Below are 26,104 nucleotides of genomic sequence, written 5' to 3' on the forward strand. Positions count from 1 at the left end.
CCTGAAATTCATTTATGATACTCTTCTAACCTCCAGATGGTTACCATCACAGGAGCAAACCACTAGTCCTCTGGGGATTTAACAAAAAAGCACAGAACCAGGGGGCCTGGGAGATTCTGTGGCTGGACTTTCTGGCATAGGATGAGGGAGGCTTACAGAAGAGGAACTGTGGAGCTTGGCTGTGGACTTTCTCACCCTGGTCAGGGGCTCCCCTCCTCAAATCCTTCCACCCCCTGGAAGAAACCCTGAACTCACAGTGTCCCTGCCAACTGAATCCTGGCTGCCATTCCACAGGGTTTCTACAAACAGGAAGCAGAGGCTGACAGATGCTAGGTACACACACACACACACACACACACACACACACAGAGAGAGAGAGAGAGAGAGAGAGAGAGAGAGAGAGAGAGAGAGAGAGAGAATTGACACGGTAGATTTTGATTAAGATTTTGATTGCTTACAGAGTGGTCCAGGGTCTCTGATGGATTTCTATGAAGCCTCCTCCTTTTAGGCCTGTGCCTCTAGCTGAGGTCATCTCAGATGAGCTGGTTGCAAGAGTCAGGTATAAAACCTTCATGGTAGTGACATTAACAAGTCCTTTGGGTTGAGGAATGAGGGCCACAGAGGTCAGGCAACCTGGAGGCTGGTTAGGCTACTTATGAGTCCTGCTTTCCACCCCTACCCCAACCAGCCTACCCAGGTTTTGCTCCTAAGACTTGTTTAGTTACTCTAGGCTGATGTTTTGACAAATATTTAACATTGCTAGTAATCATTTACTTGTTTTCTTTTTTTTTTTAATATATAATTTCTGGAAAAGTCCCTTGGTCTTCCAACTTGTCCCATTTCCTACTAAATTTAACCCAGGCTCTTGAGGCAGCCTGCGGTCAACTGTGAAGCTAGTCATCAGGAGTGGATCTTTACACTCCCTTCCCGACGGTTCTTCCAGGTGTCCACAGGGTCTACTGAGTCCTGGCACAGGAGAACTTCCTGAAGGTGGCGGGAGGCCAGGTCTTTGTCCCTTACTTGTTGCAGGAGGGGGGCGTGGACTTCTGGAGACGAACCTCTAGGGCTGGATGACATGGCCCAGGCACCTGGGGATGCCGCCCATTCCTTCCTGTATTCCGGGGGATAGGAGGAGGGGCCAAACCCACAGAGGGGCTTAGGAAATGACTGCGCTTGTGTGGAGGCAGAGTTGGTCCCGGCCCGAAGAGGCTCCACCCACGCAAGTTCGGCCTGACACGCCTCCATAGAAGTCCTGCCCCTGCCAAATCACAGACAAGGCTCGTTCTCTTCACGCTATACAGGCCCCGCCTCCTAAGGTCCCGCCCATATCAGATCCCCACAGACCACGCCCCTCCTATTTGACCTCAAGCCCTGTTCTCTCCATGCCCCGCCCACTCTGCGGACGCGGCTGGCTGGCAACCGGCCGAAGAGAGACGCGGAGGAGGCTCGGGCTGAGGCGCTCCGTTGGGGTCTGGGTTGAGGGCGCCAGCGCCCTCCGATTCTAGTTATCGCAGCCGGGCAATTGCGGGCTCGGAGTACAGTGTACCAGGCGGGTGGCGGGAACGTCATGGCGGAGCCCTCGGCGCGACACCTGTCGCTGCCCTCCGGGCTGCTGGAGTTGTGCACGCTGCTGGGTGCCTCTCAAGACAGCCTCCGCGGCCTGGAGCAGGTAAGAGGCGAAAGGGAAGCTGAGTTGGGGTGGGGGACAGGGAGTTGCTGGTCAGGTGTGAGTGGGGCTGACTTCAGAGGCTACGCACCCCCGAGGCGCCAAAGCCTCAGGGGTCAGGTCCCAGCTGTGAGGGATGACTACGAACTCATAGGGACGCTGGCAGCTGGACTTCCCTACCTCCGCGCTCACCCAACTCTCGGGGCGGGGACAACCTGGACTTGTACTTGGTGCTTGTGGTGGTGCAGATGAGCTTCTGTGCACCGATGCGTTCCTCCGCACTCAGGATGCTGCCATCTGGGGTGAGGTGCCGGCCTAGCGGGGCCGGGCAGAGTTCACGGTCAACTAAATCCTCTCTGAGTAGCGACTAAATGGTTCGCTTCACTGTACAGAGCGTCACTGCCTACTAAGTAATGGGTTCTGTACTCTGCACCGAATAGTGAGGTTTCAGGTGTTAGAATCAACCACCGGCTTGGAATATTCCACTTTTAGTCCGGCTTGTTGCATAGCCATTTTCTTCATTTGCTGTGTCCCTCCTCCGCCAGTGCCCTGCAGCCAAAGATAGGTTCACCTCCTGGTCTCTGGAGAGACAGCGGCTTCTGAAATCTAATTCTCCTTATTTCTGTGCTGTATTTTCTCGTTCGTTTGTTTGTTTTAAATTCTGGACCCCAGGTTGTTTTCTCCCAATCCACTGGTGCCTCTCTTTTTCTTTTGAACCCAGCATGATTGTGAAATGTCATTTTCTCAGAGATTTCCCTAGTATCCCGTTAGGTCTCTGGTGAGTGTTTATACACGTGGAAAAGCACGAAGGCTTGCATATCGATTGACTTGCATAGGCATTGATGGGCATTGATGGGCATTGTTCAGGGACAATGAGTAGTGGAGACAAAATGTTTGTCACCAAGAAAAGTTTAAACACTAGTAAAAGTAACCAAATAAGTGTTAAAGCCTAGATAGTTTCTTCCCTAGACTAGTGTGACCAGTAAATGGCATTAGTCCCTAGAAAATAACTTGCAGTGTTCCTCCCATAGTTTTTCACTCCTCTGAATCCCTTCTAAATGCCAGTGTGTCCGCCATTGTCTCTGTGCCTCTAACTTACCAAACAGCACGGCTTTCTTTTTCTTAGAATCGGAAATGACCTGGTTTCACTGTGGTCTATGTGAGCATCTGTCTGTGTCTTTGTGCCCTGGGTCTTGCAGTGTGCTTCTTGCCTGTGTGGGGCACGCCTTTGAGAACTGGCTGAGTCAGCTGGGGCATTCGGAGTGGTACTTTCCTGAATCGGACAGGCGGTGGCACCTACCAGCTGAGATGGGGGAGTTTCATCTTAGTTTTCCTCATTGTGTGTTCTTGCCTCTGCTAGGAAATTCAAAGGGGGGGGGTGGGGTGGGGGGGAACCAGTCCACGATTGGGGGAAAGAAGAGTTAAAGGTGGACTAAACTTTAGAACAAATTTTAAAAAGATTTTATTTATTTTATGTATGATGAGTACACTGTAGCTGTCTTCAGACACACCAGAAGAGGGAACGGGATCCTATTAGAAATGGTTGTGAGCCACCATGTGGTTGCTGGGAATTGAACTCAGGACCTCTGGAAGAGCAGTCAGTGCTCTTAATCACTGAGCCATCTCTCCAACCCAAATAATTTCATTTTATGTTAACACCACTGTTACAGTTAGACATAGATTTTATTTATTTTCTTGTAGTAATTCTCTTTTGAATGTTCAAGATTTAAAAAATTTTAATTTTACTTTTTAAAGAAAGGCATTTTACTGAGTGTGGTGGCTTGCTCCTGTAATTCCAACCCTCAGGAGACTGAGGCAGGAGGACCGATGTGAGTTTGAATGCAGCCTAGGATATAGAGTGAGTTCTAGGTAGGTCAACCTGGGCTATAGAGTGAGACTCTGTCTTCAAAAACAAAGCAAAACAAGCAAGCAAAGCTTTAGGGCATGGTGGCACAAACCTATAGTCCCTGTACTTGCAAAGTAGAAGTGGGAAGGGAAGGAAGGAGCCCAAGACAGCCTTGGCTGTGTGTGATTTCAGAAGCCAGCCTGGGCTTCCTGAGACCCTGCCTCAAAAAAGTTACTATTTGTTTGTGGGTTTGGATATTCCTATTTGGTGACACATTAAAAACGGAAGGCTGGAAGTATGAGAAATACTCCAGTTTAAGGTCAAGAGATACAGAACCCTGTTTATTTCTTAGAAGGTGTCCTAACTCTTTGTATTTCTTAGATGGGGGTGGAGATGGGGGTGGGGAGGACTAAACATTTGTTGGAAATCCTGACAAGTATTTCAAAGTTGACCAGTCCCCTGTGATTCAATGTGGTTAGTTTTTGTTTCCCCCACCCCTCGGCTGAGGGTGGATCATGAGAGGATCCAGTGTAAATTCATGCAGGAGTGGATGACGTGCTTACACTACCTTCTGCACCATACCCGTGAAGTGGCTGTCTGTCTTGTGAGCAGCAACACCAACAAAACTTCCTGGACCATGACAGTGTTCTCCATTGGCCCTGTCCAATACCATACTCACTAGCCACACATGGCCACCGAACCCTGGGAGTATGGCTCGTGTGTTGAGGAATACTGGATTTTACATTTAATTAATTAATTAATTAATACTTAATTAATTATTAATTAATTTGCAGAGTAGTGGTGTCACACACCTTTAATCCCAGCACTTGGGAGGCAGAGGCAGGTGGATCTCTGAGTTTGAGGCTAGCCAGGGCTACACAGAGAAAGCTTGTCTTGGAAAAAAAACAAAAGAAAGGGAAAATAAGCCACTTATTATTTTTTTTATTTTATGTGTAGATATTACATATGTATGTATGTATGTGCATGAAGTGCCTGCAGAGGACAGAAGAGAACATTGGATTCCCTGGGACTAAGGGTTGGTTAGGAGTTATCATACAGGTCATGGGATTCGAACCTGGGTCCTCTGAAAGAGCAGCTAGTGTGCTTATCTATGGCCATCTGTCCAGCCTAGTTTTAATTCCTTTAGAATTCAGTGGTCTCCTGCTGTGACACAGTTGGCTAGCACAGTTCCAGAACATTAAAAAACATCTGTGAATTTTTTATTTCTCTAGCGATAGCCAAACCTCCAGGGAGGAGTAATGCTGCTTTGTAACAAGACTTAGAAATAAATCTGTGACCCAGTGAGTTAGGCTGCTGTGGGTTTCACTTTATAATTGGCTTTTAAAAAATGATGATCCTTGGGGGGCTAGAAGGATTGCTCAGTGGTTAGAGTACCAACAGCTCTTCCAGAGGTCCTGAATTCAATTACCAGCAACCACACGGTGGCTCACAACCATCTTTAATGGGATCCAATGTTCTCTTCTCATATGTCTGAAGACAGCTGCAGTCCACTCACATATACATTTTTTAAGATGATGATCATTGGGTAGAGATTTAATAAACAGGAGTTCAGGAAATACCCTTCTGTCTGGCTCAGCAGTGTTGGGGTAGTCTGTGGCACTGACCTGTCTTCTCAACCTTGCACAGAGAGCAGTTATAACCCTGTCACCAAATAGCCTACGTACAGGGTCTTCCACTTGCAGGAATTTAGTCTAACTGATGAAGCTAATGTATGCAACTGTTCCAGTGACTGTTCACTGCTGTTCCCCCACTCCCAGTACGGATTTACAGCAACCTTGACATCTTTCAGAGGGATTGGGTGGGTACAGTATTGGATGTTCACTTGGGTAATACTGTATGGCTGTTGAGAAAGCTGGCTAGCCCCGTGCAAAGTTAAACATCAAGGCAACGGTGTGAGTTGGGTAACTGCATTATGAAAACATGTCCCAAGCTTGTGTGTGTGTGAAGAATTCTGGGAAGTATCCTAGACTATGTAGGAAAGCCTGGAATGACAGAGAGGGCTTCTTAGTCTAGGGCTCCCTTCACCGTTTATTGCTACTTTTTGAACGGTAAGACAGAGAGATGGCTCTTAAACCACTGGCTGTTCTTCCTGACGTCCTGAGTTCAATTCCCAGTAATCACATGGTGTCTCCCAACCATCTGTACTGGGATCAGATGACCTCTTCTGGCGTGTCTGAAGACAGCAACTCTGTGTGTGTGTGTGTGTGTGTGTGTGTGTGTGTGTGTGTTACTGTCATGTTAATCCAATCAGTAAGGCAGAAGTGTTTACCATGTGAAGTGAGTGCTGAGATAGTAAGTTAGATTTTTGAACACATTTTTTTTTACTCAGTTTGGCCTGAAACTTGCCATGTAGACCAGGATGGCCTCGAACTTACAGAGATCCACCTGCCTCTGCCCTTTGGTTCCTATGTGTCAATTTGACATAGTCTAGAACAGTGGTTCTCAACCTTCCTAATGCTGTGACCTTTAATACAGTTCCTTATGTTGTGGTGACCCCAACCATAACATTATTTTCATTGCTACTTCGTAACTGTAATTTGCTACTATTAGAAATGATAAATATCTGGTATGTGACCCCTGTGGAAGGGTCATTTGATTCCCCAAGGGCTCATAGCCCACAGGTTGAAAACTGCTGGTCTAGCATCATTGGAGAGTTGGGAACCTCAAATGAACAATGCCTCTATAAGACCAGGCTGTAGCATTCTCTGGCATCATTGGGAGGAGAGGCCTTTGGTCCAGCGAAGGCTTGTTTTCCCAGTGTAAGGAAATGCCAAGGCACTGAGGTAGGAGAGGGTGGTTGGGAGAGGGAGCACCTTCATGGAGGCAATTGGAGGGGGGAGAGGGGATGCGATTGGGGGAAAGGGGATAACATCTGAAATGTAAATACAGAGAATATTCAATTAAAAAAAAAGACCAGGTTGTAGGTAGTAAGCCTGGAGGGTATTTTTTAAAGCTTAGTGACTGATTAGGGAGAGTCCACCCTATTGTGGCTGAGGCCATCCTGGGCTGTTGGTCCTGGGTTCTATAAAAAAGCAGGCTGGGTCCTGTGAAGGCTTGTTTCCTTAGTGTAGGGGAATGCCAGGGTGTTGAGGTGGGATTGGGTGAGTAGGAGAATGGAGTGAGCATCCTCATAGAAGCAGGGAGAGGGAGGAATTGGGAAAGGGGATAACATTTGAAATGTAGGGCTGGAGAGATGACTCAGCAGTTAAGAACACTGACTGCTCTTCTAGACGGTCCTGAGTTCAATTCCCAGCCACCACATGGTGGCTCACAACCATCTGTAATAGAATTGGATGTCCTCTTTTGGTGTATCTGACAGCTACAGTGTACTCGCATACATAAAAACACATTTGAAATGTAAATACATAAACTACCCAATAAAAATTATATTAAAAAAAAAAGGGTAATTCATGAGAGCAAACCAGTAAGCAGCACCCCTCCATGGCCTCTGCATCAGCTCCAGTCTCTAGGTTCCCACCCTGTTTGATTTTCTGTTCTGACTTCCTTTGATGATGAACTCTGATGTAAAAGTATGATCCAGCCCAACCCTTTCCTCCCACTGGTGTTTCATCACAACAGTACCCCTTATAAGACAACCACCATGCCTATGTACATTATTCCTTTCTTTTCTGACCTATTTATTTTTAATGTGTATGGGTGTTTTGCCTGCTTGTATGTCTGTGTGCCAGATGTGCTCTGTGCTCAAGGAGGCCTGAAAAGGGCATCAGATCCCCTGGGACTGGAGTTCCGGATGGTTGTTAGCTGTGCATGTGGGTGCAGGGAACTGAAGTTTAGCTACTGAGCCATCTCTCCAAGGCCCCTGAATACACTATTTCAAGTGGCCAAAGAGAGAGTGACACAAGGCATTGGTATTGGTGTGATGCTACAGTGTGTGATCCAGACTGACTGAGGGCTAAGGACTACCAGCTGCCAGAAATGCAAGCCCAGAGACAGCATCACCCGAGAGCCGTTTGTGCTGTATGAGGGGGAGAGAGAACTGTAGCCTATTCTCTGACCTTCCTACCCTCACGACCTAGATGTTGGAGTAGCACGGGTTGGGCAGGGAAACTGGAGGCACTGGGAAGTCAAGGCCTCCAAGGAGGTCCTGCAGCAAGTGATGCTGCTGGAGGAGGGGGTCTAGGAGGAGACCCTGTAGGCGCTCTGGTGGTACAGGTCTACCACGGCTTACCTTCTGGCTCCTGTCTGGTAAATGAATGTGAGAGCTGAAGGTCTTTCTGGTGAGGAGGTGGTGTGGGCAGGGAGTTTGAGAGTGTCGAGCAATTCGGGAACAGCAAAGTCAGTTGGCAGAGATGCTGTATGCTTCGAGACCCCTGAGAAGACAACTTATACACGATATTGCGGTACCCTGGCCTGGGACACAGGCTGTCATTTTACTCAGGGCACACGGTGCTGTGATACATGTAGACACGTGATAATGTACACGGGAAGGGATAATGATGAAGGTATTCAGACACTTGGGTGTGGCACAGGGACAGATAGGCACACACAGGGCCCCTGCTGCCCTCAAGGCACCTTGTGTGCTAGTTAGACCCCGTGGCTCTCTTAGAGTCTAGATGCAGATGCTGCTTCGCAGCCTGAAGCATCTTCACTATCCAGGCAGAACCATGAGAAGTTGGCTTCTAGGACACAGGCTGTTGGGTGCTCCTTTGCACTTGTGACATCATGACGGCAGTGGGCCTTGCTCAGGTCAGTGACAAGGTGCTATTTGCCTATGGTGAGGTGAGGACACAGTGTCCATTGGGCTGGAGTCCTACGTCCAACAACCCAACCTGTTTCATCCCCACTAAAGAAACTGTAGGTGGTGGCTTCATCTTCCCAAGTCCCTCCTCTGCTTTTCAGTGTGTGCTTCTGCCGTGCGTTATTTTCTTCACCTCTGAGAAAAGCCTTTCTTGGACAGCTGAAAGAAAAGAAAGACTGTATGTGGAAGTTCCTAAGTGGGTATGCAGAGAGGTAACTGAAATATCGAAGATGGAGCGAGAGGCTGGGAGCTGTCTGCATTTGCTGCAAATTTAACTTCACAGGAAGGTAGTCCCAGGATGCTGGAGTCTGAGCCCAAGGGCTCCAGTCTGGGAAGAGGGCCCTGCAGTGGGCCAGGCTGGAGTAAGAAGACTAGAATTAAGAGGAGCCCCAGAACACAGTCTACCATGTTACCTGGGGCAAAGTTGGCTGATCCTGTGACTAATGATTCCTGGTGTAGGGACGCTTCCCTCTGTCACTGTGGCTCTAAGGGGAACAGAGACAGAGGGTGGATTGTGTCTTCAGTTAGTATAAGACCTGTGGGCTTAGCGGCAGACTCTCTGCTTCTGTGACTGGAACCATGTTGGGTTGTGGGCCTGCGTCTTCTCCGCCACTGGGCACGGTCGCTTGGGGAGGTGCCGACCTTACCAGGCTTCCCCTTCCAGAGCTTCCCCTGCAGAGCCATGGGTGGTCAGGTTTTTGGTCTCTGGTCCCACAGGTCTGATTTCCCCCTAAGGTGAAGCCGGTAGTAGAACTTGAATGAACCGGTGCACGTGACTGCAGAGTTCTTTTGGTGCACGTGACTGCTGAGTTCTTTCTCTTTGCCGAGAAATGTTCAGGGAGCAATGCTCTTGTGTAAGGGGGGAGCTCTCACTCTTTCCTCTGATTTTTTTTTTTCCTTTTTCAATTTTTAAAATGTATTTTGTGTGTGTGCCAGATGTGGGGACATGTTCGTGCCATGCCATATGTGTGGAACTCAGAGGACAACTAGTGGGAACTGGTTACCTGCTGAGCCAGCCTCCCATCCCACTTTAAAAAAAATTAATCATTTATTTATATCTCAAATGATATCCCACTTCCCAGTTACCCCTCCACCAACTCCCCATCCTACATCATCTTGGCTTTCCCCCTCTCCTTTGCATGTATGAGGGTGCTCCCCCACCCACCTGCCCTCTCCGATCCCACTGTTCCAGCATCTTCCTATGCTGGCATCAGACCTCCCGGGGACCAAGGACCTCCCCTTCTGTTGCTGTCAAGCAAGGCCATTCTCTGCTACATATGTATCTGGAGCCATGGATAACTCCAGGTACACTCCTAGCTTGGTGGTCTGGACTCTGGGAAAACTGGGTACACAGGCCAGACTATGTTCTTCCAGTGGGGTTGCAACCCCCCTCCACTGCTCCAGTCCTTCCGCCAGCTCCCCACTAGGTTCCCGGAGCTCAGTGTGATGGTTGGCTCCAAGCATTCACATCTGCATTGGCCAGTTGCTGGCCGGACCTTCCAAGGAACCACCGTACCAGGTTCTTGTCAGCAAGCTTGACCATGGCAACAGTGTCTGGTTAGTTGTCTGCAGACATGATGGATCCCCAGGTAGTCCCTGGATGGCCCTTCCTTCAGTCTCTGTTCCTTTTTTGGTCCCTATTCTTCCTTTGGACAGGAACATTTCTAGGTTAAAAACTTTGAGATCCCATCCACACTTTTAATGAGACTCTTAGCTCAGCTGAGCTAAAGTCACTATGCTACAAAGAATGACTTTGAACTCTGGCCCTCCTATCACCTCTAAGTGCTGAGATGTGTGCCACCATGCCCAGGTGATCCCCTGGCTTTCACTAAATATTGATTTGTGACTGTTTCTGTTTTGCTGGTCATGATCCCATCTCTTTTGGGACAGTACAGTCTTCCCTGCCTGCAGCCCTCCCCCACCTCCCCACTGCAGCCCCCCCCCCCTGCCTGCAGCCCCCCTGCCTACAGCCCCTCCCTCGCCTGCAGCCCTCCCTCTCCCCATTCCCAAGGCACCAGTGATTGCCCATTGCCTGACATACCACACCAGCTTTCTTTTGTTTTACAGTACTGGGATGGAACTCAAGGCCTTAAGCCCTCTACCACCCAGCTACACCACAGCACTCCAATTTGGGTTTAAAAGAATCTGGACACTATATCTCTCCAGCTTTTACTGCTTCCAGGGAACCATGTGTCCAGTGGAGATAGAAATGTCCTTGCACTCTATCAAGGCCTCGCCTGTTCCTCTGCTTATCTGTCCAGATTGGCATGGACTGGGCATTACGTGAGCGACGTCCCACGGTGCCAGAATAATGCAAAGCCGATGCAGGTGTTTGCGTAGTATGGTGAAGCTGAGAACTTCTTGGTGTCTGCCCTCCCCCTGCTCTTGTTTCGGGCACACATGAGCACTCCTGGGGCTTCCCCTGACCGAGCACTTGACCCAAGTGCTCACCTGTTTGCTGTACTCAGTTGGGAGAGGAAAATGCAGGGGGCATGGCTTACGTCCAGCAGCTCGGGGCAGAGCCGCCATTTAGAATCATATCTGTACATGAGAAGCCAGTTCTAAACTGTGGGTCGTACCAACCGGGCAAGTTGCTTCTGAATTTTCAGTCTCTGGGGCACAAGTAGGGTCTGGGAAGTTCTGGGAAGAATCATCTGCTGACTTGAGTCCTAAAGGACAGGGTTCCTCTGCAGAAACCTGTGCGCATTGGAGGGGAAGCAGAGATGGCCACAGAAAGCCCACCTACAAAGGGTATCATGAATGAGGGTGGGCATACAGTAACCTGCCGCTCACCAAGTCACCTGATCTGGCTAGCCAGTTTGTCCTACAAACCCTCTGTCTATGCCTTCTGAGTGCCCGGGTTACAGGTGGGGCATCTTTTATGTAGGTACTGGGGATCTGAACTCCTGTTCTCCTATTTGCACCTCAAGCACGTCACCCTCTGAGCTACCTCCCCAGCCACGCACACTGTGACCTCTTATTTTCCTTTTCTCAGATTGCCCAGAGACGAGGAGTGAAGGGCACCTCTTCCCTGGTCCCCGAAGTTCTGTCTGTTTTTGTGCCTCCTTTCGCCACAAAAGAGGATGGCCAGGTGGTGGGGGCCAGCTGTACCCTCAGCAAAGGCAGGAGGCGTTCCTTCCGGAAGAAGAGAGAGAAGCCCAGGATGGAGACCTGGAAGAGCCACCCTGGAGACTCAAAGGCACCTGATTCTGAGGATGTCACCATCCCAGGAGGTGTGGACCTCCTTGCCCTGCCTCAGCTGTGCTTCCCAGGTACACTGTGGTTACAGCCTGTGATTGCTCACTGAGTATTCTGTTCAGAGGTCATGGGATTGAATCTCTCCCTCCCTCTCTCTCTCTCTCTCTCTCTCTCTCTCTCTCTCTCTCTCTCTCTCTTCTGTCACTGATTTTTGGGATAGGATCTTATTCTGCAATCCCAACTGCCTGAAATGCTAAATCTCCCTGCTTTAGCCTCCCCATTCTGGGGCGACAGACACACTCAGAGCACCCGAAAGTCAGTCTTTGTGTCTGGGGAAGCTAAAACTAGAGAGACCCAGAGGGTGCCTGCACCTCCCTTTGTGTCCCCTGCTTCCTGTTTATTAAAACAAGAGGAACAGGTTGTTGTTCATCTCTGAGCTCAGCAGTGCCAGAGGAGAGTGCCTGTGTGTGGGCTTCATGGCTCTGCTGGTCTTTAGAAACAAGGGCTGGGTCAGGTCCTGTCTCTGGCTCCTCCTCAAACTGCTGCCCTTTCCTGGCTGCAGGAGTCATACCAGGAGTAGGTACCAGTTAGTCTGCTGTGCCCAGAAGCATGATGTGCGTGTTGTGGCACTGCAAGTGTCTACTGGAGGGACTGTGGAGAAGCTGCAGGTTGGGGGAGTTTGAGGACAGGGAGCTGGCTAGAACAGGCCCAAGAGCATCAAAGCTCCAGGTGGCTAGTGGGGGAAGTGTGGTCTCCATATTGGCTCAGAGGTTTACATAGATCTTTGATGCATCATACAGCCACCACCTGAACTGGCTTCCCCACTTCTTTCCGATCTCCCTGCAGGGGGTGTGTGTGTGACTTCGGAACCAAAAGAGGATTACATCCATTTCCTGGTGCTCACAGATGTCTGTGGGAATAGAACGTATGGCGTGGTCGCCCAGTACTATCGACCCCTGCAGGTAAGTGGATCTGTTGCTGCTGTCTGAATTGAAGGAGGGCCTTTTCTCTTGTTTACTGTGATATGATAATACACCTGTAAGTTTCTTCAGCCATTGTTTCTTGTGTGACTCCGAGACATCCATGCTTGCAACGTCCAGAACCTTTTCCTCTCCTGCTCAAATCCACCCAGATCTCTCTGCTACCTCTGTCCCCCTGCCCCAGACAAGCTGCTTTCTGTCTCTGGATCTGCCCTCTGCACACTCCAGGTTGTGGATCTGCCCGGTGCTGGTCCTTTTGGAATGTCACCAAAGCTGTGTCCTGTTTGCCTTTCGTGTTCTAGAAGTATGTCCCTGTTCATCCCAAGGCCGGCGGTCTCCGGAAACTCAGTGCTGCATAGGGTGACCCTTTGCAGGGCCCATCTACATGGATTGGAAGGCCAGAGCTGGTGGAGACCCTCTTTAGATGCTGTTTCTGTGTGAGATGTCAACTGTTCTCAGTCTGGGCCTGTACTGTCACACAGGAGGTGATGTGTCCTTGTTGCCCTTTGTCCAGGATGAATACTGTTTCTACAATGGCAAGAGCCACTGGGAGCCCATCATGAGCTCAGCTGGACGCTTTGTTCCTTTTGCAGTCTGTGTGGTGTCCCGTTTCCCGTACTACAACTCCCTCAAGGACTGCCTCTCCTGGTAAGCTGGGGCCAGTGTTGTTATGAAGAGCTAGGTCAGGTGGGCCCCGAGCACTGTGAGAAGCCCACGTTTCTGTCAGTACAACCTGAAATTAGGAAGGCAGGAGGAGGGCAGAACTGAGGGCTTCAGTTTTATTATTATTATCTTAAAAAGAACATGTTGCTGTAAACATGTAAAAAGGCAGCACCTCGTTGCCACTTTGTGTTGCAGTTTGCAAGCCACAAAGCCACACAGCTCTGCGAAATGCAGACCCCGGCTTCCTTTGACCCGGGGCTTGTTCCGCCCGCCCTGGCTGCTTCTGACCCCGGTGGTCCACGACCGTCCCAACGTGTTATGTCCCAACGTGCTATGTCCGTTTACTTTCCCTCGGCAGGTTAACACGCCTGGCACACACACACCCCCAACTCCACAGTGGGCTTTGTGTGTCCCGCCACAACACTCTTTTGAACTCAATTGAGACGGCACATTAATGAACACACCAAAATACTCATAACAACCTGTATTTATGTGCAGAGAATATTTACATCCACCGCCATGTTGGCTTCCAGCTACTTCCCCTTCTACTTCTTCCTCTGGCTCCCTTGATTCGTCTCCTTCCTCTTCTGCCTTACAAAAAACGTTGTCCCTGCTCCACTTTCTACCGTCCAATCATGTATTGCCTTGACATCATCCTACAAGAACACAGCTGGAGTCAGCTGGTGGCTAACCACAGCACTAGGGAGGTAGAGGCAGGTGGATCTCTGTGAGTTTGAGGCTAGCCTATTTTACAGAGCAACAAGTTCCAGGCCAGCCAGGGCCACATAGAGAAACACTGTCTTGACCCCACTGCTACCACCACAACCAAAAAAAAAAGCTAGATGTGCAGTACATGCCTTTAGTCATAGCACTTAGGAGGCTGAGGCAGGAGGATTGCCTTGAGTTTGAGGCTAACCTGCTCTATGTAGTGAGTTCTAGACCAGCCTGGGCTACAGTGTGGGATCCTGTCTCACAAACAATAACAGTAAGATAAAGATGAAAAGAGACACATTTGAAGAAAACTTTGGGCTTCATGACCAGAAAGAGTCAACTGTTTGCTGGATGATTTGGTGACATTCACAAATCCTTCAAATCTGGCATTGACAGCCTCTTCTGCTGCTAATGAATGGGAATTCTGAGGACATATGGTATTTCTGAAAGACCAGGAAGGCATTTGCTGGGACTCAGTGGATGCCTATAATGAGAGGCTGTGATTGAGAAGTGGGATGGGTCCCTCCCTGGGCATTAGCCAGGTTTAGAGTCCCGGGCTTTGGCATTTCAGAAGCCATGGTTCAAGAGTTAGGGTGCAGTTCAGTCGGTGGATTGTTTGCCTGAGTTGCATCTTCATACACCTAGCCTGTAAAGCCTGCCTGCCATCCCATCTCACCACTGCAGAGGCAGGAAAATCACACGTAAGCCTTAGCTACACAGGACCACCTTTAAGAAAGTCACGGTCCTGGAATTGGCACTTCTGGCTTGACTAAGGATGACAGAAGATGGCAGGCAGTAGGAGTTCCCAAGACAGAAGAGCAAACCTCAGAGCCACTGAGTTGCAAAAAGGCACTCGTCTTAATCTTTGCACTTAGGTCACACAATGAGACAAGTACCTTCTGGCTGAGCAGGAATCTCAGTGTGAGTTCCCAGCATTCATATTTGAGTTCCAGCCCTTTAGTGGTTCACTTTTCAAACAGAGCTGCCTCTTAGAGTTCATTCTCGAGTTTGCAGTGACAATGTGTAGAACAGAAAGCTTGGTTGGTCTTAGGGAGTGAGATGAGGAAATACATGTTTCTGGAAAGGTCTGGCAGCTCAGGGAGTGATGGAGGGGCCTTAGGACTGGTCCCTCTTCACTGATGGCCTTTCTGCCTTGGAAATAGGCAGTCCTGCCGTCTCCCAGACCCTCCTCTACAGAGTAGGTGATGCTCTTCACCCTTTGCTGTTAGAAGCTATGGCTAAGGACTGGTGGTCCTTTGGAAGACGGTGGGAAGGTGTGCTTTCTCATTCTTCCTGGGCCAGTTCTCTGGGCCAATTAAGCAACTGACTAACCACATGATGGCAAACCCTTCTGCTGGGTGCCAGGGCAAGCATGTGATATCAAAATGTTCCCTGTCAAGTGTTCTGGGTTCCCTCCTCCTGGGGTCACTGTTGCACTCTCAGAAGTGGAAACAGCCAGAGAGGAGCAAATGACAGAAATGCAGAATGGAGTGCATAGGGGTGTGGTGGCCACACCTGCCACCCCAGCCCTCCCCGGGGGTGGGGGAGGGTCAGGCGTTCAAGTCATCCTTGACTAACAGGCAAGTTTGAGGTCAGCATGGCATTTAGGTGACCCTGCCTCAACTAACCAACCAAAGTGGCATATCCAAACAGGCTTTTGGATACACATCAGAAACAATACATTTGTGTTGGGGGCAGTAGATTATAGGCAGTTTTATTCTAAAAAATGTTACCTTGATGCTATTATGTTTTTACAATAAATACAAATATGGAATGCTGGCTTTAAAAAAAAAGATTTATTTATTTCATGTTTGTGAGTACACTGTCATCAGACACACCAGAAGAGGGCATCAGATCCCGTTACAGATGGTTGTGAGCCACCATGTGGTTGGTGGGAATTGAACTCAGGACCTCTGGAAGAGCAGCCAGTGCTCTTAACCACTGAGCCATCTCTCCAGCCTCCAATACTGGCCTTTTCTATGTCCTAACATAAGTCCTGTGAGGCATTATATGTGGTATTTATGTAAATGGGAAGTGCTTGACTGTGGTTGTGATGAGGGGCTGTCTTTCCTGGGGACTGCTGACAAGCTGGGGTCCCGCGGGTACTCTCTTAGCCCCATGAACACAGCACATCTCCACTCAGCCATGGCCTCTAGGTTCTTTACAGTTCGGTAGGCAGGGTCACTTTCTCTCCGATCAGAGCTCCCTCTTTAGGGCCAAATTGTACTAACTGCATTTTTGCTTGCAGTAATGAAGATCAACTTTATTGAGGGGCAATGGAGTTTCTGTGTAGGTTCCCCACTTGTATCCCCCCCCCCCCACTACTTTCAAGCTCTTCTGCCCTTCAATTAGCTGCCCTGGGACAGGCCTCTGCTCCGGGGCTGCCTTTTACATATTTTCCTACTTCTCTATTGTCTCAATGGGTTTTTTGTTTTGGAAGGATCTCTGTGTAGCCTAGGCTGGGTCCTCCTGCCTCAGCCTGAGTGCTGGGGTGGTAACCATGTATACCATACCTGGCCACCCCAGACATTTTCAAGTTTACTTTAGAAGTATGGATGCACTTTGGAACCTTCCTCGGGCACTTCAAAATGTCATGTTTCTCACTGAAGGGTGACGTGCATTCTGTTAGACACAGGCATTCTAGCCACCCCCCCCCCCACAAACCCCTGTGTGATTAGCAGCCAGATTTTAAAAAAGGGGGGGTGGCAATCGGAGTGTGATTGTACTTTGACATTATGTTTGGTTTTTTTTTTTTTTTAATTTCAGTTTATTGACTCATCTGAAGCTCTGTAAAGATTTTGAAGTTGACAATCATATAAAGGATTTTGCTGCACGACTGTCCTTAATACCTTGTCCACCGCCCGGGCCGCTCCACTTGGTAAATGAGACCTGGAACTGGGCTGGGTTTTTCTGCAGTGTGTTGAAGGCAGTAGAACTGTTTCAAGTTTCAGCCATGTTTAACCTGCTCTCCAGATGCTGGTCCCCTGGGCCCTCACCAAATGGCTTCACATGCTCACCCCTGCAGGGAAAGGTTAGATGTTTGGCTTGGGCTTTGCTGAGAGGCGTGGCGTGACTGGCAAAGTTGGCCATGTGTGATGAGTCTGTTTAGTATTAACTCATGAGATCCTGTTTTTTGCTCTTCAGAAACTACATAGCCCAACATTCAGTCTCAGGAAGTCCTTTTAGTTTACCTAAGCGTGAAGCTTTCGCTTCATTTATGTGTCTTGGATGTTGGGTGCCAGACTTACCTTACTGCATTGTCTAACAATAGACAGGCATTTCCCCAGCTGGGTTCCAGCTAAGAAATGTTACTAGCTCTTTCAGGCTCCCAGAGAGGGGTGGCTCCCAGAGAGACTGTCCCATCCTGCTGGAAGCTGGGAAGGCACAATGCCATTCTTGGTAGTATGAATGTGATCTCTCTCATCTTGGAGGGTCAGGAGGCAGAGGCTAGACCAGAACTAAATCTGGGCTTTAGTGGCCAGAGGCTCATAGTTCCCTTCCGTCATCCAGGTCTCAATTTTTTTTCTTTGTTGGTTTTGTTGTTGTTGTTTGGTTGGGTTTTTTTTTGGGGGGGGTGTTTTGTTTTGTTTTGTTTTTTGAGATAGGGTTTCAGAACTGTTGCCCTGGCTGTCCAGGAACTCATTCTGTAGATCAGGTTAGCCTCAAACTCAGATCCACCTGCCTTTGCTTCCAGATTGCTGGAATTAGAGGCACATGCTACCATGCCTGGCTTAGCCCTTATTTGCCCAAACTGAGCCACCAGCTAAGGATGCAGCATACAAAGAAAAGAGTCTGTGAGGCGCATCCCACATTCAGACTGTGACAGAAGCCAAGTCAGAGATGGGGCAGCCTGCACCTACCACTTCGTACTCCCCTCCTCTGAGTGGTGGATGAGACTGCGGAGCTATGTGAATGGGAACTGCTCATCACTTCCTGTCTGCTCTAGACACACAGACCTTGTGATTCCTTGTTTTTCTGTTTTGGATTTTTTGTTTGTTTGTGATAGGATCTCTTATATAGCCATGGCTGGCAGAAACTTAGACCAGACTAGCCTTGAACTCAGATCTTCCACATCTGCCTACCAAGGGCTGAGAGTAAAGGTGTGTGCCACCAAGCCTGGCCCGACATGTACTTGGTTTTGTTTTGTCGTGACAGAGCTACCACCATGTGTGTTTTTGATTTGACTCAAAGCCCTGAGATGTGGAGAGCCCTGCCTGTGCACCAGTCACCTCCCTCTGGTCCCCCAGGGATGCCACAAGGAATGTGGCTATGATGCAGGTGCAGGCTGGGATCCTTCATCTGAACTGCTTGGTACCACAAACCTTTAGAATATGTGTATTCACAAGCCTGGATCGCAGCACTCTGGAGGCAGAGGCAGGTGGATCCCTGAGGCCAGCCCAGTCTATAAAGGGAGGTCCAAGGACAGCCAGAGCTACACAGAGAACCCCTGTCTTGAGAAATGTAAATGCACTTTTTTTTTTTTTTTTACATAAAGAACTCTATTAGGGAAGAAAGTCACGTCTAAACACGAAATATGCTCCTGTCTCATACATACCTTACCCTGAAGTCTGAAAGGAGTCTTAACATTTTCATTAACACATTGAAAGATTGTCTTTCTGTGTTTTGTCTGTGTGTGTGTGTGTGTGTGTGTGTGTGTGTGTGTGTGTGTGTGAGCGCCGCAGGTGTGCTCAGTGACTGTGGAGACCAGAAGAGGGAGTTGGATCCTCTGGGTTGGCATGTGAGTTCTCTGATGAACAGCCAGAGCTGCTGAGCTGTCCCTCCAGCTCTCATACAGGTTTAGAGCACCTGCTGTGGACTTCCGCTCATCCCATGAGCTGGCATGGGGTGTTCCATCTGCGCCTGCTCAGAAAGTCTGAGACTTTGTAGCATTAGGGATTTGTTTTGTTTTGTTTTTGATTTAGGATGCTCGGTTGTGTAACTGGCATTTTCTTGCTGACAGTGTGTGCGGGAGAGCTCTGAACTTTGTGTGTCCTCTAAACCCATGCATGCACACCAGGACTGGCTAGCGCAGTGAGCAGCCTGGAAGCAGAGCTAGTCAGGAGAGTGTGGTGTGAGTGTCAGTGACAACTGTATCTGTCATCATCTCCACTTCTCTCCTTAGTGGCCAGTTTCCTGGGGGTGGTGCTGGCCCTGATGACACCCTTTCCCCTTCTCAGTTGTCACCTTTCATGTTTATTTTCCCTTGACCCATGTAGCTGTCCCCACCCATGGCAGGACACTAGCCCTTCTCATGTGGGATTAGGAGCCACATCCTGCTAGCATGGGTATTTTGTCTGAATATATTCATGTACCCCGTGATCACAGAAGCCAGAAGAAGGCATAGGGTCTTCTGGAACTGGAGTTATAGATGGCTATAAGCTCCTGTCTTAGTCAGGGTTTCTGTTGTTCCTGCACAAACATCATGACCAAGAAGCAAGTTGGGGAGGAAAGGGTTTATTCAGCTTACACTTCCATATTGATGTTTATCACCAAAAGGAAGTCAGGACTGGAACTCAAGCAGGTCAGGAAGCAGGAGCTGATGCAGAGGTCATGGAGGGATGTCACTTACTGGCTTGCTTCCCCTGGCTTGCTCAGCCTGCTTTCTTATAGAACCCAGGTCTACCAGCCTAGGAACGGCACCACCCACAGTGGGCTGGGGCTTCCCCCCTTGATCACTAGGGGGGGATCTCATGGATCTCATGGAGGCATTTTCTCAACTGAGGCTCCTTTCTCTGATAACTCCAGATTGTGTCAAGTTGACACAAAATCAGCCAGTACAGCTACCAAGTAGGTGCTGAGATTCAAACCTGAATCCTTTGAATGTGCAACAAGTGCTCTTAACTACTGAGCCACCTCTCCAGAGCCCCCATCTTTAACTCCGCCCCACATCCTTGCTTTGGCTCACTGTCTGCTGTCTATGCCTCTCATCCCCTGCCCAGTGGTCTCCAGCTTCACACATGCACATCAATCACATGGGTGAGGCAGCAGGGCTTTTCCTCTGTGGTCTGTGGCCAGCTCCTCTGCATCTCTCAAAAGGGGCTGTGATTCAGCTCTTCTATGCATGTTCCCCCGTCTCTTTTATTGTGTAGCTGTCCTGCTGGGCGCACACACTGCCTTACAGTACTTGGCAAGCATTCTACCACTGAGTCATACCCCTCCAGCCCTCTTGACTTTGAGACAAGGACTTCCTAAGTTGCCCAACCTAGCTAGAAACTCACTATGTAGCCCAGGCTGGGAATTCAGTGAGAAATACTTGGGATATGTGCTTTCAGTAACTAATACAAACACATAATACCCAAGATTTCTTCCACATGCTCAGTTTAGAATTCATGCAACTGGGACAATGTCTGGGTTAAGACTGAACTTTGTCCTTCAGTGACCAGCATGCTGACTAGTTAATAGGCTAAGGAAGTTAGGTACAGGAAGATGAGTTTAAGGTCATTCTTAGCAAGATTGTAAGCTCAGGGCTAGCCTGGGCTACATGAGACCCTATCTAAAAGACAACACAGAACATCATTTAGGGTATGTGAGTCCATACAGAGCACTTGCCTGGCCCTGTGTAGGGCTTGGGTTCAGGTCCCAGCATAAGTCACTGTCCTCTAGCTTGTCCTGTCCTAGGCTGCCTTCCCTTGGTGCTTTGCTTTCTATTCAGTGAGTATGTGTGTTCGAGTGTGCTCAGGTGTACATGTGTGCATGTGTGAGCTCATGCCTCTGAAGTTCTCAGGGGCTCACCAACTTTTTTTTTTTTTTTTTTAAGAGATAGGGTCTATCAGTAAGATGTGGGGTTTCTGATTAGGCCACACTGCTTGGCAAACAAGCTCCAGGGATCCTACTGTCTCTGCCATCCCAGCACCGGGATGACGACTGTGGTGAGAGCGGTGGTGATTTCTTTTTCATTTACATTTTTTAGATGTATGTATTTTTTAATGTGTAGAGTGCTTTGCCCACATGTATTTACGTGCCACTATGCATGTGCCTGGTACCCATGGAGGCTGGAAGAGGGCATTGGGTCTCCTGGAACTGGAGTCAGATGGTTATGAGCCACCACGTGGGTTCTTGGAACCAAACCTAGGGCCTCTGTAAGGGCAACAAGTGCTCTTAGCCATGGGCTTTCTAGCCACTGGTCATCGTCATCTTCTCCTCCTGCTCCTCCTCCTCCTCCTCCTCCTTCTCCTTCCTTCTCCTTCTCTTTCCTTTCTTTTCCTTCCTTCTCCTTCTCCCTTCCTTCTCCTTCTCCTTCCTTCCTTTTCCTTCTCCTTCCTTCCTTCCTTATCCTTCCTTCCTTCTCCTTCTCCTTCCTTCTTTCTCCCTCCTTCCTTCTCCTTCCTTTTTCTTCCTTCTTTCTCCTTCCTTCCTTTCTTCTCCTTCCTTCCTTTCTTCCTTCCTTCCTTCTCCTCCTCCTCCTTCTCCTCCTCCTTTTCCTTCTTTTTCTTCTCTTCCTCCCCTTTCTCTTTCTCTTCTCCCTCCTCTTACCCCTCCTTCTTTTTTAGATAGGGTTTCACTGTGTAGCATGGGCTGCCCTGAAACTTCCTGAGGGCTGGGATCATGAGTCACTGTGTTCAGCCTTCCACTGGGGTTCTAACCATGCACCACCACAGTTAGGTTTTTGTATGGGTGCTAAGGATCTAACTCCACACTTCATGTTTGCACAGCAAGTGCTCTACCAACTGAGCCATTCTCTAACCCTCATGACAGTTTCTAATGTTGACATTTTCTGTGCCCAAACAGTGAATGTGGGGTATGTTGACCCCTGTTGTAGACAGCTCTCTGAGTTAACGGTGGCTCTTGGTCCTCATAGATAGTTAACATGAAGCCACTTCAGGTCGTGTTACCCTCTCGAGCAGACCCAGAGAGCCCCATCATTGACTTGGATCTTCACCTGCCTCTGCTGTGCTTCCGGCCGGAGAAAGTGTTGCAGGTTTGTGGGTGCCAGGAGCATTGGTTGTCAGATAGGATTGCACTGGGTTTTATAGTGGGGGTGGCGCACTTGCCTCAACCTCTGGGTGTGAACCCCAGGACTGCAAAAAAGGAAGCACAGGATCAAGAACCCTGAAACCTGTGTACTCGAAAGTACTTAGACCCGACATTTAAAGCAGCACACGTATCTGTAGGCAGCTCTGACTTTGGTTTCGTCAACAGAATGCAGGACGAGGCTAAAAGCAGCCTCTGGTTTGGGGGAGGGGCTTCCCATGCCCACCCCAAAGCAGCCGGAAGCAACCAGAAGCAAACAGCGCTCTTGCTCCCCTAGATCCTGACCTGCATCTTGACGGAGCAGCGCATCGTGTTCTTCTCCTCAGACTGGGCCCTCCTGACGCTCATGGCCGAGTGCTTCGTGGCCTACATCCACCCCCTGCAGTGGCAGCACACCTTTGTGCCCATCCTGTCGGGACAGATGCTGGACTTCGTCATGGCTCCCACATCTTTCCTCATGGGCTGTCATCTGGAGCACTTTGAAGAAGTCAGGAAGGTTAGGGAGGGAACTTTGATGGGGAGGGATAAACACGTGACTTCATCGTGTGGGAGGCGGGAAGCTGTGTTTGAATCCACTCTGTGTTAACAGTTCGGGAGTGCACCAGTGTTCTGTCTGTAGTGCTCTGGGCACCACACCACACACGTGTGTATATGTGCACAGACAATGCCGAGTGTACCGTGTCTCCTGTCCCGGTGCCATTATGAATGTGCACACACTGTGGTCATATTTACTTTCTTTCCTTTCTCTCTCTGCCTTGGGATGTGTTTGAAATCTGAACCCCTGTGATTCAAGGGCTGGAACAGACATTCAGGCACTGAGTGGTGTTAGCCTCTGCTGCTAACCAGCTCTGTAACCGGGATGAATCATTCCCTCTCCAAGCCTCTTTCCTCAGAGGCAGCAGTGTGTTGGGGCCAGGCACACAGCTGGCTTGCTGTTGGCAGCTCTGTTGTCACCATAGCATGCTTTCTGCTTTGCTGGTTTTGTTCAGTTTTTTTTTTTAAGATTTATTTATTTAATGCATAGGAGTGCTCTGTCCGCACGTATGCCTGTGAAGTGAACCTAGGACCTCGGAAAGAGCAGCCAGAGCTCTTACCCACTGAGCCACTTCTGCAGCCCTGCTTTGCTGTTTTAAATGTATCCACACTGTGCTTTGGTAACAGTTGGTGTTCACCCCGAGTGGCTCTCACTTACTGAAATAGTGAACTTCCTCCTCTCTAAGCTGTCAAAGGACTGCAGGCTTGTCAGCCTTGTTGCTACACTGGGGATCGAAGGAGACACCTGGCAGTTGAATGGAGGGTCACTGTGCTGCTAAATGGAGATAGTTTGTCTGTGACAGAGTGTCACACTGTTGCTGCCTAGGGCACTCAAACCCCTCTGCATTCTTCTGCCTCGGTTTCCCCAGTGCTGGTTCTGGAATGTGTTTACTTTGTGATCTGTCATGGATACAGGGTCCAACCTCCAGCTTGAAGATGATTGACAGATGATGGTGACGTTCCCTTTTAGCTGTAATGGCAGCGCTGTGAGGACCTTCTGTGGCATTGCTGGCCTTTCCCAAGGTGGCTGCTGGACTTGACACAGCCGCAGTCCCCTCTCATGCTGATGCCGTTACTGTTTCTGATCCTGGTGCTCCTCTGGGTGGGAACCTGGGAGCTCAGGGCTGGCCAGTGTTTGTTTATTTCCAGTTACCAGTGGCATCTGGTGTCTTTCTACGTGCACACAGACAGTTCCATAGGGCAGGGAGAATGGCATTGAATGGCTTCATTTTGTTTCTTTTTAAAATTTTTATTTGTGTGGTGTGTGTGTGTGTGTGTGTGTGTGTGTGTGTGTGGTGTGTATGTGTGTGTGTGGTATGTGTGTGTGTGGTGTGTGTATGTGGTGTGTGTGGTATGTGTGGTGTGTGTGTGGGTCTGTGTGTATATGTGGTGTGTGTGTGTGTGTGTGTGTGTGGTGTGTGTGGTGTGTGTGGTGTGTGTGTGGTGTGTGTGGTGTGTGTGTGGTGTGTGTGTGTGTGTGTGGTGTATGTGGTGTGTGTATGTGGTGTGTGTATGTGGTGTGTGTATGTGGTGTGTGTATGTGGTGTGTGTGTGTGTGGTATGTGTGTGTGGCGTGTGTGTGTGTGTGTGTGTGTGTGTGTGTGTGTATGTGTGTGTGGTGTGTGTATGTTTGTGTGTGTGCGCTCATGTGCGTGTGTGTTTGTTTATGTATGTATGAGGGGTGGTGGCATACACTCCAGGGCATGTATATAGAGATCACAGAACAATGTTTGGAAGTCAGCTCTCACTTTCCACTTTGAGGTAGGATCTTTCTTGTCTCTACCTCTATGCTGTGAACTCCAGGCTTGCTGCACAATGAGCTTCTGTGTAATTCTCCTGTCTCCACAGCCTGTCTGTCTCACTGTAGGAGTGCTGGCATCATGGATGTGTGTCACTACATCTAACTTTTGGTTTTTTAGAAAGATTTATTATTTTAAAGTGTGTGTGTATTTGTGAGAGACAGAGACGGAGAGAGAATGGTAGGGGGGCTCAGTGTGTAGACTCAGAACTCACTGTTGAAGCCCAGGTTGGCTTTGAATTTGAGTCCCTGATGTACTAATTGTGTTTTGCATTTGACTTTGTGTACTGAGCACTTTATGTATGGACAAAAATCAGAAGAGGACACACTGGACACCCAGTGCTCCTGGCCTGCCTGGCCCTGCTCTCAGCCTCTTTCAGATTCTTCGTCCTCCACAGCATTTCCTAGAAACTTAGAGGAAATCCCGCCTCCCAGGCTGCCCCATTTCTCTTATGTGGGTGGATGGGTGGACAGGCTTACGTATTCTTGCCAAAGCCAGTGACTCACTGTGGAAAATAACTTAGGAAGAGGCCATTCAGACCTCCCTGTGGGGTTGGGCAGTGCTCTGATGTTTAAAATTGTGTCTCTTTTTTTTATGTCACTCATGAAAAGCTGTCTTGTTTGGGCTCTTTAGGCAGGAAGCTCCCCCCCTCCCCCAGACATATTTACTTAGCAATTCCGGTCAGGGGTCTTGCAGGAAACTAGCTTCGTGATTTATTTGTTCTGGAAGATTCCAAGAGCAGCATTTTGGGTTTGTTTGATGTTAACGTTCCTTATGGATGGGGTTAGCAGAAAAGAGCTAGGAGGCCCTGGAGTGGAAATCAGGCCACTGTACACACCTAGAGGACAGCACTGTGTGCTTAGCCTGGGGACCCCTGTTGGTCCTACCAGACTTTGGCCCAGAGTAAGCTACGTTTGGATGTGCTGCGCATGCCCCAAGGATGGGGATCTGGGCCAAAGCAGGAGTGGTGTCTATTGAGTGTCCCTGTCTCTTTCCGTAGACTTGAGAGTCTTGGGGTCTAGACCTATGCATGCATGCCTAGTACTTGCTTCACAGATAAGACTTAAAATGTCCCCCGTGAGCATGTTTTCAGACATTCCTCCCCTGCATTGCGGTCAGTTAGCCGTGCGTTCTGGGTCCTGGCAGGTGGAGCTGGCTGGGCAGCCGAGTGATACGCTGGGCAGTAAGTGTGAGTAGTGTACTTAGGGAGTTCCGGAATGCTCCTCCAAGGTGCCATGAAGTGCATGTAGTATTTATCCCAGGGATGATGGGAACTTGACAGCCTGCTTGGCATCTAAGAAGGACTGTGGTCAGTATACAGGTGAACTACTCAGTTTTCACAGGGAAAGGGGTTCTGAGCCCTGCTGCAGTCCAGACGATCCTCCGAGTCAGCCGAAAGACAAGGCACGCTTTTCGAGCCCCCACACACAGACTCCTTAGAGTGGCCAAAGTCACAGGAACCCAATCGAATGGAGGATGCCACAGGCTGAAGGGAGGAAGAGATAGTGAGCTAGCCTCGAGTGGGGAACACAGGCAGGCTGGGAGACAGGTCGGTGTGAAGGTCGGAGAGTAAGCAGAACTTACACAGGAGTAAACTTCTGCAATTCAGAGACGGAAACGGCAGGCACGTTGAACCAGATTTCCCCATCACCAGAACTCCCAGCACCCTGCACTTCTTTGGAGGATGTACCAAGCAGGGTGACTTAACCTGCTACTGTCTCAGGGACTACAAGTACGTCGGCAGGGTTTTAAAGGCTCGTGCAGAGTTGGAGTCTTACGTTGACCTCTGATCTCCAGGAAGCTGATGGTCTGGTCCTGATTGATATCGACCACGGGAGTGTCACCTGCTCCAAGTCTTCTGATGACGACACAGACATCCCTGATGTTCCCCTTCTGCTGGCACAGACCTTCATTCAGAGGTAATGTGAAACGGTGTGTTTGAGCATGCCCGGGTTC

At 49.2% G+C, this 26,104-nt stretch overlaps 1 protein-coding gene across 2 annotated transcripts in view; it reads left to right on the top strand.

The window, feature by feature from the left end:
• Window positions 1-1,484: 1,484 nt before the first annotated feature.
• The window catches only part of DENND3 (DENN domain containing 3), a 58,771-nt gene continuing 34,151 nt past the window's right edge, over window positions 1,485-26,104 (top strand). The window contains exons 1-8 of one of the 2 annotated variants that reach the window (XM_080939386.1): window positions 1,485-1,669; window positions 11,288-11,564; window positions 12,337-12,452; window positions 12,985-13,118; window positions 16,611-16,722; window positions 21,643-21,762; window positions 22,093-22,311; window positions 25,946-26,067. In XM_080939386.1, the coding sequence (XP_080795512.1) occupies window positions 1,568-1,669; window positions 11,288-11,564; window positions 12,337-12,452; window positions 12,985-13,118; window positions 16,611-16,722; window positions 21,643-21,762; window positions 22,093-22,311; window positions 25,946-26,067 (1,202 nt within the window). In that variant the 5' untranslated portion in view covers window positions 1,485-1,567. The remainder of the gene's footprint in view (window positions 1,670-11,287; window positions 11,565-12,336; window positions 12,453-12,984; window positions 13,119-16,610; window positions 16,723-21,642; window positions 21,763-22,092; window positions 22,312-25,945; window positions 26,068-26,104) is intronic. The other variant, XM_080939387.1, reaches the window with a different exon arrangement.

Source organism: Micromys minutus (assembly GCF_963924665.1).
Source record: "Micromys minutus genome assembly, chromosome: 27".
Taxonomy (NCBI): domain Eukaryota; kingdom Metazoa; phylum Chordata; class Mammalia; order Rodentia; family Muridae; genus Micromys; species Micromys minutus.